Source organism: Oncorhynchus mykiss, chromosome 10 (assembly GCF_013265735.2).
Source record: "Oncorhynchus mykiss isolate Arlee chromosome 10, USDA_OmykA_1.1, whole genome shotgun sequence".
Classification (NCBI taxonomy): Eukaryota; Metazoa; Chordata; class Actinopteri; order Salmoniformes; family Salmonidae; genus Oncorhynchus; species Oncorhynchus mykiss.
Window position 1 is genome coordinate 77,570,833 of NC_048574.1, and position 15,501 is coordinate 77,586,333.

Here is a 15,501-nt window from a genome sequence, read left to right on the forward strand (position 1 = left end):
CGCATGTCCAAAATCCTACGGACCCTGTAGATGGGTGCGCCCTCGACAAGGATGGGGGGGGGGGGGGGGGGGAAGACGAGCGGGGGCGCGAAGAACGGGCTTGACACAGGAGACATGGAAGACCGGGTGGATGCGACGAAGATATCGCGGAAGAAGAAGTCGAACTGCGACAGGATTAATGATCTGAGAAATACGGAACGGACCAATGAACCGCGGGGTCAACTTGCGAGAAGCGGTCTTAAGGGGAAGGTTCTGAGTGGAGAGCCAAACTCTCTGACCGCGACAATATCTAGGACTCTTAGTTCTACGCTTATTAGCAGCCCTCACAGTCTGCGCCCTATAACGGCAAAGTGCAGACCTGACCCTCTTCCAGGTGCGCTCGCAACGTTGGACAAAAGCCTGAGCGGAGGGGACGCTGGACTCGGCGAACTGAGATGAGAACAGCGGAGGCTGGTACCCGAGGCTACTCTGAAAAGGAGATAGCCCGGTCGCAGACGAAGGAAGCGAGTTGTGGGCGTATTCTGCCCAGGGGAGCTGTTCTGACCAAGACGCAGGGTTGCGAAAAGAAAGACTGCGTAAGATGCGACCAATAGTCTGATTGGCCCGTTCTGCTTGACCGTTAGACTGGGGGTGAAAGCCGGAAGAGAGACTGACGGAAGCCCCAATCAAACGGCAAAACTCCCTCCAAAATTGAGACGTGAATTGCGGACCTCTGTCCGAAACGACGTCTGACGGAAGGCCATGAATTCTGAAAACATTCTCGATGATGATTTGTGCCGTCTCCTTAGCAGAAGGAAGCTTAGCAAGGGGAATAAAATGAGCCGCCTTAGAGAACCTGTCGACAACCGTAAGAATAACAGTCTTCCCCGCTGACGAAGGCAGTCCGGTGACAAAATCTAAGGCGATGTGAGACCACGGTCGAGAGGGAATGGGAAGCGGCCTGAGACGGCCGGCAGGAGGGGAGTTACCGGACTTAGTCTGCGCGCAGACCGAACAAGCAGCCACGAAGCGACGCGTGTCATGCTCCCGGGTGGGCCACCAAAAACACTGGCGAATGGAAGCAAGCGTACCCCGAACGCCAGGGTGGCCGGCTAACTTGGCAGAGTGAGCCCACTGAAGAACGGCCAGACGAGTAGGAACGGGAACGAAAAGAAGGTTCCTAGGACAAGCGCGCGGCGACGGAGTTTGAGTGAGTGCTTGCTTTACCTGCCTCTCAATTCCCCAGACAGTCAACCCGACAACACGCCCCTCAGGGAGAATCCCCTCGGGGTCAGTGGAGGCTACTGAAGAACTGAAGAGACGAGATAAAGCATCAGGCTTGGTGTTCTTAGAGCCCGGACGATAAGAAATCACAAACTCGAAACGAGCGAAAAACAGCGCCCAGCGCGCCTGACGCGCATTAAGTCGTTTGGCAGAACGGATGTACTCAAGGTTCCTATGGTCAGTCCAAACGACAAAAGGAACGGTCGCCCCCTCCAACCACTGTCGCCATTCGCCTAGGGCTAAGCGGATGGCGAGCAGTTCGCGGTTTCCCACATCATAGTTACGTTCCGACGGCGACAGGCGATGAGAAAAATACGCGCAAGGGTGGACCTTGTCGTCAGAGAGGGAGCGCTGAGAAAGAATGGCTCCCACGCCCACCTCTGACGCGTCAACCTCGACAACGAACTGTCTAGTGACGTCAGGTGTAACAAGGATAGGTGCGGATGTAAAACGATTCTTGAGGAGATCAAAAGCTCCCTGGGCGGAAACGGACCACTTAAAGCACGTCTTGACAGAAGTAAGGGCTGTGAGAGGAGCTGCCACCTGACCGAAATTACGGATGAAACGACGATAGAAGTTCGCGAAGCCGAGAAAGCGCTGCAGCTCGACGCGTGACTTAGGGACGGGCCAATCAATGACAGCTTGGACCTTAGCGGGATCCATCTTAATGCCTTCAGCGGAAATAACAGAACCGAGAAATGTGACGGAGGAGGCATGAAAAGAGCACTTCTCAGCCTTCACAAAAAGACAATTCTCTAAAAGGCGCTGGAGGACACGTCGAACGTGCTGAACATGAATCTGGAGTGACGGTGAAAAAAATCAGGATATCGTCAAGGTAAACGAAAACAAAGATGTTCAGCATGTCTCTCAGGACATCATTGACTAATGCCTGAAAGACAGCTGGAGCGTTAGCGAGGCCGAAAGGAAGAACCCGGTATTCAAAGTGCCCTAACGGAGTGTTAAACGCCGTCTTCCACTCGTCCCCCTCCCTGATGCGCACGAGATGGTAAGCGTTACGAAGGTCCAACTTAGTGAAAAACCTGGCTCCCTGCAGGATCTCGAAGGCTGAAGACATAAGAGGAAGCGGATAACGATTCTTCACTGTTATGTCATTCAGCCCTCGATAATCTATGCAGGGGCGCAGGGACCCGGACTCCCTTAACTGTCTGAGAGGAATGTCATGTTCCCGAGCCCAGGTCTCGTCCATAAAACAGCCCTCCGCCCCAGAGTCTATTAAGGCACTGCAGGAAGCTGACGAACCGGTCCAGCGTAGATGGACCGACAAGGTAGTGCAGGATCTTGAAGGAGAGACAGGAGTAGTAGCGCTCACCAGTAGCCCTCCGCTTACTGATGAGCTCTGGCTTTTACTGGACATGAAGTGACAAAATGACCAGCAGAACCGCAATAGAGACAGAGGCGGTTGGTGATTCTCCGTTCCCTCTCCTTAGTCGAGATGCGGATACCTCCCAGCTGCATAGGCTCAGCACCCGAGCCGGCAGAGGAAGATGGTAGTGATGCGGAGAGGGGGGCAACGGAGAACGCGAGCTCCTTTCCACGAGCTCGGTGACGAAGATCAACCCGTCGCTCAATGCGAACAGCGAGTTCAATCAAGGAATCCACGCTGGAAGGAACCTCCCGGGAGAGAATCTCATCCTTTACCTCTGCGCGGAGACCCTCCAGAAAACGAGCGAGCAAAGCCGGCTCGTTCCAGCCACTGGAGGCAGCAAGAGTGCGAAACTCAATAGAGTAGTCTGTTATGGATCGATTACCTTGACATAGGGAAGACAGGACCCTGGAAGCCTCCTCCCCAAAAACAGATCGATCAAAAACCCGTATCATCTCCTCCTTAAAGTCCTGATACTGGTTAGTACACTCAGCCCTTGCCTCCCAGATTGCCGTGCCCCACTCACGAGCCCGTCCAATAAGGAGAGATATGACGTAGGCGACACGAGCAGTGCTCCTGGAGTAAGTGTTGGGCTGGAGAGAAAACACAATATCACACTGGGTGAGGAACGAGCGGCATTCAGTGGGCTCCCCAGAGTAACACGGCGGGTTATTGATTCTGGGCTCCGGAGATTCGAAAGCCCTGGAAGTGGCCGGTGGATCGAGGCGGAGATGGTGAACCTGTTCTGTGAGGTTGGAGACTTGGGTGGCCAGGGTCTCAACGGCATGTCGAGCAGCAGACAATTCCTGCTCGTGTCTGCCTAGCATCGCTCCCTGGATCTCGACGGCTGAGTGGAGAGGATCCGAAGTCGCTGGGTCCATTCTTGGTCGGATTCTTCTGTTACGGTGCGTGAATGAGGACCCAAAAGCGAATTAACGTAAACAGAGCTTCTTTAATAACAAAACAAACGTAAGCTCAGATGGACCGGCAGATTCCGACAGGACAGGACAAGGTTGCAGCAAACATGACGATAGTCTGGTTCAGGCATGAATAACACAAACAAGAATCCGACAAAGACAGAAACAAAAACAGAGAGAGATATAGAGGACTAATCAGAGGGAAAAAGGGAACAGGTGGGAAAAGGGGTGACGAGGTAGTTAGGAGGAGACAAGGAACAGCTGGGGGAAAGAGGGGGAGAAAAGGTAACCTAATAACGACCAGCAGAGGGAGACAGGGTGAAGGGAAAGGACAGAAACAAGACACAACATGACACTACATGACAGGAGACATAATGCGATGAAAACAGGTCCCTAGCAGAATTACAACTTTGATCAATAGTTGTTTAGTGGGGGGGCTTCCCCTGTGATTTTACCCACACACAGCTACTGAAATTGAAAACAGATTTGACGTATTATACTGAGCAAAATATAAACGCAACATTTTATATAATTTTACTGAGTTAAAGTTCATATAAGGAAATCTGTCAATTGAAATAAATTAATTAGGCCCTCATCTATGCATTTCACAATGGGAGCCAGGCCCAGCCAATCAGAATGAGTTTTCTCCCACAAAAGGGCTTTATTACAAACAGAAATACTCCTCAGTTTCATCAGCTCTCCTGGTGGCTGGTCTCAAACAATCCCGCAGAAATATGAAATATGAACATTCAATTATTTGTCAACATCTCTGGTAGACATTCCTGCAGTCAGTATGCTAATTGCACAATCCCTCAAAAGTCATCTGTGGCATTGTGTTGTGACAAAACTGCACATTTTATAGTGGCCCAATATTTCCCCCAGCACCTGTGTAATGATCATGCTGTTTAATGCCATGCCTGTCAGGTGGATGGATTATCTTGGCAAAGGAGAAACACTCACTGACAGGGATGTAAACAAATTTGAGAGAAATTAGCTTTTTGTGCAAATGGAACATTTCTAGGATATTTTATTCCAACGAATGAAACATGGGACCAACCCTTTACATGTTGCTTTTATAATTTTGTTCAGTCTAGTAAAGACACAATTAAATTGAGAATAGTTTGATGGGTGAAAATATGATCACTTGATGAGAGAACAGTGTGTGCAGTCTGAAGCTTTTTTGCTTGCACTCGGTCCCTATAGTCCTATCATGCAGCCCATATATGTTTTGATTTCTAAGACATTCTGAAGGTTTCCATAATTCAAAACTAAGGTTGCCAAATAACTTTAAATCTAGCATATAGGACCTGTTTCAAATTATCACTTTTACACTCAACATAGACACTTGGTATGCGCACCAGCTCTGGATTGGGAAAAATATCCTCTCTATTTTATTCAGCTAAATTCCATTATATTCTTCTTACTATAAATGTATATAATATAAAATAATCGCACAGGACTTAAGCATATATTGTCTGCTAAATGAGTAAGCCTACAGTCTATGGCATGGCACATAGCCAGATAACATACAGTAGAACTCTTCATATATTGTCTGCTAAATGAGCAAGCCTACAGTCTATGGCATGGCACATAGCCAGATAACATGCAGTAGAACTCTTCATATATTGTCTGCTAAATGAGCAAGCCTACAGTCTATGGCATGGCACATAGCCAGATAACATACAGTAGAACTCTTCATATCTTGTCTGCTAAATGAGCAAGCCTACAGTCTATGGGATGGCACATAGCCAGATAATATACAGTAGAACTCTTCATATGTTGTCTGCTAAATGAACAAGCCTACAGTCTATGGCATGGCACATAGCCAGATAACATACAGTAGAACTCTTCATATATTGTCTGCTAAATGAACAAGCCTACAGTCTATGGCATGGCACATAGCCAGATAACATACAGTAGAACTCTTCATATATTGTCTGCTAAATGAGCAAGCCTACAGTCTATGGCATGGCACATAGCCAGATAACATACAGTAGAACTCTTCATATATTGTCTGCTAAATGAGCAAGCCTACAGTCTATGGCATGGCACATTGCCAGATAACATACAGTAGAACTCTTCATATCTTGTCTGCTAAATGAGCAAGCCTACAGTCTATGGCATGGCACATAGCCAGATAACATACAGTAGAACTCTTCATATATTGTCTGCTAAATGAGTAAGCCTACAGTCTATGGCATGGCACATTGCCAGATAACATACAGTAGAACTCTTCATATATTGTCTGCTAAATGAGCAAGCCTACAGTCTATGGCATGGCACATAGCCAGATAACATACAGTAGAACTCTTCATATCTTGTCTGCTAAATGAGCAAGCCTACAGTCTATGGCATGGCACATAGCCAGATAATATACAGTAGGTCAAATCTTCTGTTCTTCTGAAATACATTGTCTTCATATCATAATGTTTCTTTAGTCCTCCTAACATAAATCATTGATTATTGTGATGGTGTATATTCAATTGACGTTAAACAAATATATAGATATTGCAAAGCTATGCATCATATCCCAGGCGTTTATTTGCATAAATCCCTGGACACAACAGGCAAATATCAGAGCCAGGCTTCTATTTGAGCCAGGCGTCTATTTCCTTTATGTACACAGCTTTTGCTCATTTGCATAGTTAATTGTTTAATTCCAGCCTTCACTTCCAGCATTGTAATACATGTATTAATTTCCTAAATGATTTATAATTTACCCGTCACATTTATTTGGTCTTAGTATTCCTCAATTTCGATTCTAAAAAAATACTTCTTTTGACAGAATAATCTTGACAGAATAATTGTCTTTGACTGCATTTTCAGCAGTTCTTACTTGCACCACTAGAGGGCGATCAGCCGATTTCTTGTAGTCTGTACTCCCGAAGCGCTTCACTTTTTGTGCTTGCCAGTTAGCAGTTGTCAGCTGTTAGCAGCCAATGGCTAGCAGTTTCTTTCTGGCTATAAACATGGATGATTGCCATAATGATTGCATGACAATAACCAGCTGACAAAATGTCGTGACCTCCACATCCCTAGCGAGAACATCTTAAAATACTACAGCAATCTTAGTGAAACACCTAGCAGCCTAATCAAGAGATGTTGTACTGCTGGGGAGGCTGAAAGAGGCCTAGTTCAGACATTATCTGAGAGGAAGGTATGTATGTCTTCATCAAAAGCTTGAGGACTTTTTTTTTAATACAAGTTTTACATTTTTCTGATTATACAATTTTTGAGAAATGTTAAGTGGGACATCTATTAAACATTGAATTACATTTGAGTGTACAACACATTTTGCCCCCAGAACAGCCTCAATCTGTTGGATCATAGACTCCTCAAGGTGTCGAAAGCGTTCCACAGGGATGCTGGCCCATGTTGACTCCAATGTTTCCTACAGTTGTGTCAAGTTGGCTGGATATTCTTTGGGTGGTGGAACATTCTTGATACACACTTGAAACTGTGGAGTGTGAAAAACCCAGCAGCGTTGCAGTTCTTGACCCAAACTTATGCTCCTGGCACCTACCATACCCTGTTTAAAGGCACTTAAATATTTCTGTCTTGCTCATTCAAGACAGAAAGTATATTTAACGAGTGACATCAAAAAGGATCATAGCTTTCATCTGGATTCACCTGGTCTGTCTATGTCATGGAAAGAGCAGGTATCCTTAATGTTTTGTACACTCAGTGTATATCTGGAGTTAAACTGTAACCCTGACAATAATGTCTTTATTTTCCCTTAGTACTTCCTGCTCCAGACCAGCTGACTGTTGACTCAGTGGACACCACATCAGCTGCTGTTAGCTGGAGCCAGCCACCAGGATTGGACCAAACCCAACATCATTACCAGATCTCCTACCGCTGTCCAGGGATAAAACCACACATCACTACCACATCTTCACACAGCATCACTCTCTCTGACCTGAAACCTGCTACTGAGTACTCGGTCACTGTCTGCACTGTGCTTGAAAATGGAAAGCAAAGTCAACTGGTGTTAACGACCCTCACCACAGGTAACTACCCTACTTAAGTATTAGGTCTGGTTATCAAAATGACTATATGTGAATTCCCCAGATCTCAAAATGCAGTTTGGTAGTGAAATCAATAAAAGTTGTGCATCCTATTTCCATTGGTCCTCCTTGATATGTTTCTACAACTTGATTGTAGTGCACCTGTGGTAAATTCAATTGATTGGACATGATTTGGAAAGGCACACACCTGTCTATATAAGGTCCCACAGGTGACAGTGCATGTCAGAGCAAAGCCACCAAGCCATTTGGTGGACGGAAGGTCCCCAAGAACACAGTGGCTTCCATCATTCTTAAATGGAAGAAGTTTGTTACCACCAAAACTCTTCCTAGAGCTGGCCAAAACTGAGCAATCAGGGGAGAAGGGCCTTAGTCAGGTAAGTGACCGAGAAACCGATGGTCACTCTGACAGAGCTCCAGAGTTCCTCTGTGGAATGGAAGAACCTTCCAGAAGGACAACCAGCCCTGCATCACTCCACCAATCAGGCCTTTATGTTAGATTGTCCAGACGGAAACTGTTACTCAGTAAAAGGCTAATGAAAGCCCATTTGGAGTTTGCCAAGAGCCACCTAAAGGACTCTCAGACCATGAGAAACAAGATTATCTGGTCTGATGAAACCAAGATTGAACTCTTTGGCCTGAATGTGAATCGTCACGTATGTAGGAAACCTGGCACCATCCCTACGGTGAAGCATGTTGGTGGCAGCATCATGCTGTGGGGATATTTTTCAGCGGCAGGGACTGGGAGACTAGTCATGATCGAGGAAGAGATTAACGGAGCAAAGTACAGAAAGATCCTTGATGAAAACCTGCCCCAGAGCGCTCAGGACCTCAGACTGGGTGGAAGGTTCACCTTCCAACAGGACAATGACCCTAAGCACACAGACAAGACAATTCAGGATTGGCTTCGGGACAAGACTGTGAATGTCCTTGAGTGGCCCAGCCAGGGCCCGAACTTGAACCCGATCAAACATCTCTGGAAAGACCTGACAATATCTGTGCTTTGACGCCCCCATCCAACCTGACAGAGCTTGAGAAGATCGAAAAAGAATGGGATTAACTTCCCAAATACAGGTATGCCAAGCTTGTAGCGTCATACCCAAGAAGACTCACGGATGTAATCGCTTCCAAAGCTGCTTCAACAAAGTAATGAGTAAAGGGTCTGAGTATTAATGTAAATGTGATGTTTCAGTTGTTTTTTAAATCAAATTTGCAATATAAAAAAAATACAAATGTTTTGTCACTATGGAGTATTGACAAGGGGGGGAAAATTATTTAAAACATTTTAGAAAAAGGCTGTAACGTCACAGAGTGTGGAAAAGTTAAGGGGTCTTAATACTTTGCGAAAGCACTAATATCAGAGTTCACGCTTTCACACTTTCGAATAGCCCCCACGATATGCAACTTTTCAGGGAAGTTAGGGACCAATATACAAAGGCAGCTAGGAAAGAAAAGGCTAGCTTTTTCAAACAGAAATTTGCATCTTGTAGCACAAACTCCAAAAAGTTCTGGGACAGTGTAAAGTCCATGGAGAATAAGAGCACCTCCTCCCAGCTGCCCACTGCTCTGAGGCTAGGAAACATTGTCACCACCGATATATCTGAGATGATTGAGAATTTCAATAAGCATTTTTCTACAGCTGGCCATGCTTTCCACCTGGCTACCCCTACCACGGTCAACAACTCCGCACCCCCCATAGCACTTGCCCAAGCCTCCCCAGCTTCTCCTTCACCTAAATCCAGATAGCTGATGTTCTGTAAGAGCTGCAATATCTGGACCCCTACAAATCAGCTGGGCTAGACAATCTGGACCCTCTCTTTCTAAAATTATCCACCGCAATTGTTGCAACCCCTTTTACTAGCCTGTTCAACTCTCTTTCATATCGTCTGATATCCCCAAAGATTGGAAAGTTGCCGCGACCATCCCCCTCTTCAAAAGGAGAGACACCCTAGACCCAAACTGTTACAGACCTATATCTATCCTACCCTGCCTCTCTAATGTCTTCGAAAGCCAAGTTAACAAAGCATTTCGGATCCCACCGTACCTTCTCTGCGATTACATTTTGGTTTCCGAGCTGGTCATGGGTGCACCTCAGCCACGCTCAAGGTCCTAAACGACATCATAACCGCCATCGATAAAAGACAATACTGTGCTACCGTATTCATCGACCTGGCCAAGGCTTTCGACTGTCAATCACCGCATTCTTATCGGCAGACTCAATAGCCTTGGCTTCTCAAATGACTGTCTCGCCTGGTTCACCAACTACTTCTCAGATAGAGTTCAGTGTGTCAAATGAGAAGGCCTGTTGTCTGGACGTCTGGCAGTCTCTATTCAATTCTCGGGCCGACTATTTTCTCTGTATACATCAATGATGTCGCTCTTGCTGCTGGTGATTCTCTGATCCACCTCTACGCAGACAACACCATTCTGTATACTTCTGGCCCTTCTTTGGACACTGTGTTAACTAACCTCCAGATGAGCTTCAGTGCCATACAACACTCTTTCCGTGGCCTCCAACTGCTCTTAAATGCAAGTAAAACTAAATGCATGCTCTTCAACCGATCGCTGCCCGCACCTGCCGCCCGTCTAGCATCACCTGTCTGGACGGTTCTGACTTAGAATACGTGGATAACTACAAATACCTAAGTGTCTGGTTAGACTGTAAACTCTCCTTCCAGACGCATATTAAGCATCTTCAATCCAAAATTAAATCTAGAATCGGCCTCCTATTTCGCAAACAAAGCATCCTTCACTCATGCTGCCAAACATACCCTCGTAAAACTGACTATCCTACCGATCCTTGACTTCGCAATGTCATTTACCAAATAGCCTCCAACACTCTACTCAGCAATTGGATGCAGTCTATCACAGTGCCATCCGTTTTATCACCAAAGCCCCATATAGATGACCTGGAGCCAGTGGGTTTCGCGACGAATATGAGGCGAGGGCCAGCCAATAAGAGCATACAGGTCGCAGTGGTGGGTAGTATAAGTATTTTCTAGGTAAAGCCCTGCCTTATCTCAGCTCACTGGTCACCATAGCAGCACCCACCCGTAGTACGTGTTCCAGCAGGTATATTTCACTGGTCACCCCCAAAGCCAATTCCTCCTTTGGCCACCTTTCCTTCCAGTTCTCTGCTGCCAATGACTGGAACGAACTGCAAAAGTCACTGAAGCTGGAGACTCATATCTCCCTCTCTAACTTTAAGCACCAGCTGTCAGAGCAGCTTACATATCATTGCACCTGTACATAGCCCATCTGTAAATAGCCCACCCAACTACCTCATCCCCATATTGTATTTTTTCCTCCTATGCACCCCAGTATCTCTACTTGCACATCCATCTTTTGCACATCTATCACTCCAGTGTTTAATTGCTAAATTGTAATTATTTTGCCACTATGGCCTATTTATTGCCTTACCTCCCTAATCTTACCTCATTTGCACACACTGTATATACATTTGTCTATTGTGTAATTGACTGTATGTTTGTTTATTCCATGTGTAACGCTGTGCTGTGGTTTGTGTCGCACTGCTTTGCTTTATCTTGGCCAGGTCGCAGTTGTAAATGAGAACTTGTTCTCAACTGGCCTAGCTGGATAAATAAAGGTTAAATAAATAAAAAATATACTGGGCCTTGCGAAAGTATTCGGCCCCCTTGAACTTTGCGACCTTTTGCCACATTTCAGGCTTCAAACATAAAAATATAAAACTGTATTTTTTTGTGAAGAATCAACAACAAGTGGGACACAATCATGAAGTGGAACAACATTTATTGGATATTTCAAACTTTTTTTAACAAATCAAAAACTGAAAAATTGGGCGTGCAAAATTATTCAGCCCCCTTAAGTTAATACTTTGTAGCGCCAACTTTTGCTGCGATTACAGCTGTAAGTCGCTTGGGGTATGTCTCTATCAGTTTTGCACATCGAGAGACTGACATTTTTACCCATTCCTCCTTGCAAAACAGCTCGAGCTCAGTGAGGTTGGATGGAGAGCATTTGTGAACAGCAGTTTTCAGTTCTTTCCACAGATTCTCGATTGGATTCAGGTCTGGACTTTGACTTGGCCATTCTAGCACCTGGATATGTTTATTTTTGAACCATTCCATTGTAGATTTTGCTTTATGTTTTGGATCATTGTCTTGTTGGAAGACAAATCTCCGTCCCAGTCTCAGGTCTTTTGCAGACTCCATCAGGTTTTCTTCCAGAATGGTCCTGTATTTGGCTCCATCCATCTTCCCATCAATTTTAACCATCTTCCCTGTCCCTGCTGAAGAAAAGCAGGCCCAAACCATGATGCTGCCACCACCATGTTTGACAGTGGGGATGGTGTGTTCAGCTGTGTTGCTTTTACGCCAAACATAACGTTTTGCATTGTTGCCAAAAAGTTCAATTTTGGTTTCATCTGACCAGAGCACCTTCTTCCACATGTTTGGTGTGTCTCCCATGTGGCTTGTGGCAAACTTTAAACAACACTTTTTATGGATATCTTTAAGAAATGGCTTTCTTCTTGCCACTCTTCCATAAAGGCCAGATTTGTGCAATATACGACTGATTGTTGTCCTATGGACAGAGTCTCCCACCTCAGCTGTAGATCTCTGCAGTTCATCCAGAGTGATCATGGGCCTCTTGGCTGCATCTCTAATCAGTCTTCTCCTTGTATGAGCTGAAAGTTTAGAGGGACGGCCAGGTCTTGGTAGATTTGCAGTGGTCTGATACTCCTTCCATTTCAATATTATCGCTTGCTCAGTGCTCCTTGGGATGTTTAAAGCTTGGGAAATCTTTTGTATCCAAATCCGGCTTTAAACTTCTTCACAACAGTATCTCGGACCTGCCTGGTGTGTTCCTTGTTCTTCATGATGCTCTCTGCTCTTTTAACGGACCTCTGAGACTATCACAGTGCAGGTGCATTGATACGGAGACTTGATTACACACAGGTGGATTGTATTTATCATCATTAGTCATTTAGGTCAACATTGGATCATTCAGAGATCCTCACTGAACTTCTGGAGAGAGTTTGCTGCACTGAAAGTAAAGGGGCTGAATAATTTTGCACGCCCAATTTTTCAGTTTTTGATTTGTTAAAAAAGTTTGAAATATCCAATAAATGTCGTTCCACTTCATGATTGTGTCCCACTTGTTGTTGATTCTTCACAAAAAAATACAGTTTTATATCTTTATGTTTGAAGCCTGAAATGTGGCAAAAGGTCGCAAAGTTCAAGGGGCCGAATACTTTCGCAAGGCCCTGTATATTATTCCATTCCTGTGAGTCATCATACAGTTTGGTGCTGAAATGAATACACGTTTTTATAGTGTCTGAATTCTTGTTTTCTTCCATTAGTGTGAGTCATTATGTCAAGGAGTTGATCTGCTTCTGCTTGCTTTAACTTGATCAGTTAGTACAGTATTAAACACTTGTTATTGTGGAGATATAATTACACCATTCTTTTCATTTATTTTTATTAATGAATATAGCAGAAACTCTTCATTTTTTTTACATTACATATCTGACCTCTGTTCTGACTTCTGCTTTAGCTTATTTTTTCCCATATTAAAAGGAATTTCAAGCTTATTTTTCAAGTACTATTCTACTTTTCCTTCTGTAGTTTCTAGAGATAAACAATAGCCCTGACAAAAGTTTATTTCCCCTTAGTACCCACTGCTCCTGGCCAGCTGACTGTTGACACCACATCAGCTACTTTTAGCTGGAGCCAGCCACCAGGATTGGACCAAACCCAACATCATTACCAGATCTCCTACCACTGTCCAGGGACAGAACCACACTACACTACCACATCTTCACACAGCATCACTCTCTCTGACCTGCAAGGTGGTACTCAGTACTCTGTCACTGTCTGTACTGTGCTGGAAAATGGAAAGAAAAGTCGACTGGTGTCAACAACCCTCACCACAGGTAAGGAAGTACTCTGCTTAAGTATTCTGTTTAGTGTCAAAGCTGATTAAACTTGAACTAGTTATTGAAATAACTATGAACTAATGATAATGGATGTGTCAATATGGGATGTAAAGGTCCAGTATCTTCCCTGATGAGAAATATATGATGGTTAATTCCCCAGACCTCATCATGCAGTTTGGTGCTGAAATTAATAAAGGTTTTTATAGTGTGTGAATTCTTGCTTGCTTCCCATTAGTGTGAGTCATTATGTCAAGGAGTTGATCTGCCTCTGATTGCTTCAACTTTATCAGTAGTACAGTGTTAAACACTTGTTATTGTGGAGAGGATTTATAATGACACCATTATTTTATTTTATATTTAAAGAAATTGGAGTGGCGACAACAATGTAGCAGCAGCGGACCACCGTTGATAAATGGATACAGCAGAAACCCCTAAATCCAACTTCTGTTGTGACTTCTATTTTTTAGCTTCTTTCTTATTTATCTTTCTTAGTACTTCCTGCTCCAGACCAGCTGACCGTTGACTCAGTGGACACCACATCAGCTGCTGTTAGCTGGAACCAGCCACCAGGATTGAACCAAACCCAACATCATTACCAGATCTCCTACCGCTGTCCAGGGACAGAACCACACATCACTACCACATCTTCACACAGCATCACTCTCTCTGACCTGCAATGTGGTACTCAGTACTCTGTCACTGTCTGCACTGTGCTGGAAAATGGAAGGCAAAGTCGACTGGTGTCAACAACCCTCACCACAAGTAAGGAAGTACCCAACTAAAGTATTCTGTCTGGTGTCACATTTTGACTAGATATCAAAAAGACAAATGTAATTTAACAAATCATAATTATGTGTCTGTTTTATGTTCCCAAAAGACAAACAGTCGTCACTCCCAGAAAAGGGAACTAACAAAGATAATCACTTCAACAACCAAACACAGAAAGGGTTTCAAAAGGGCTTCTGATAGACACCATGGGGGTTCCCACTGAAAGATGGCAAAGCCACTAGTAACGGGTTCTAAAGACACCATGGGGGTTCCCACTGAAAGATGGCAAAGACACTAGTAACGGGTTCTAAAGACACCATGGGGGTTCCCACTGAAAGATGGCAAAGCCACTAGTAACGGGTTCTAAAGACACCATGGGGGTTCCCACTGAAAGATGGCAAAGACACTAGTAACGGGTTCTAAAGACACCATGGGGGTTCCCACTGAAAGATGGCAAAGCCACTAGTAACGGGTTCTAAAACACACCATGGGGGTTCCCACTGAAAGATGGCAAAGCCACTAGTAACGGGTTCTAAAGACACCATGGGGGTTCCCACTGAAAGATGGCAAAGCCACTAGTAACGGGTTCTAAAACACACCATGGGGGTTCCCACTGAAAGATGGCAAAGCCACTAGTAACGGGTTCTAAAAGACACCATGGGGGTTCCCACTGAAAGATGGCAAAGCCACTAGTAACGGGTTCTAAAAGACACCATGGGGGTTCCCACTGAAAGATGGCAAAGCCACTAGTAACGGGTTCTAAAAGACACCATGGGGGTTCCCACTGAAAGATGGCAAAGCCACTAGTAACGGGTTCTAAAGACACCATGGGGGTTCCCACTGAAAGATGGCAAAGACACTAGTAACGGGTTCTAAAGACACCATGGGGGTTCCCACTGAAAGATGGCAAAGCCACTAGTAACGGGTGGCCTATGTTAGCTCAACCTTCCCATGGAAGGGAAACCGATCCCAAATAAGTTTTAAATTCCAGCAGGACCAGCAGCTCTTAAATACCAGCAGGGCCAGCACAGATGTAACACATACTGACTAACGAGGTGACTCCAATCAGAGTGCCCAGCCTAGTCAACCTCTAAATGGATAGAGAAACTGAAACTCGTAACAGAACCGAAACCCGTAACAGTCAGCATGGGGTGTAAAGGTCCAGTATCTTCCCTGATGAGTTATATATGATGGTGAATTCCCAGATCTTATCATGCAGTTTGGTGC

At 44.9% G+C, this 15,501-nt stretch overlaps 1 protein-coding gene across 13 annotated transcripts in view; it reads left to right on the forward strand.

Moving 5' to 3' along the window:
* Positions 1 to 15,501, forward strand: part of LOC110534594 (fibronectin) — a 272,449-nt gene that overhangs the window by 210,473 nt on the left and 46,475 nt on the right. For 12 of the 13 annotated variants that reach the window (XM_036934025.1, XM_036934023.1, XM_036934030.1 and 9 more), the window contains 3 exons: positions 7,305 to 7,574; positions 13,243 to 13,503; positions 13,999 to 14,268. In XM_036934025.1, coding sequence (XP_036789920.1) covers positions 7,305 to 7,574; positions 13,243 to 13,503; positions 13,999 to 14,268 — 801 coding nt within the window. The remainder of the gene's footprint in view (positions 1 to 7,304; positions 7,575 to 13,242; positions 13,504 to 13,998; positions 14,269 to 15,501) is intronic. The other variant, XM_036934032.1, reaches the window with a different exon arrangement.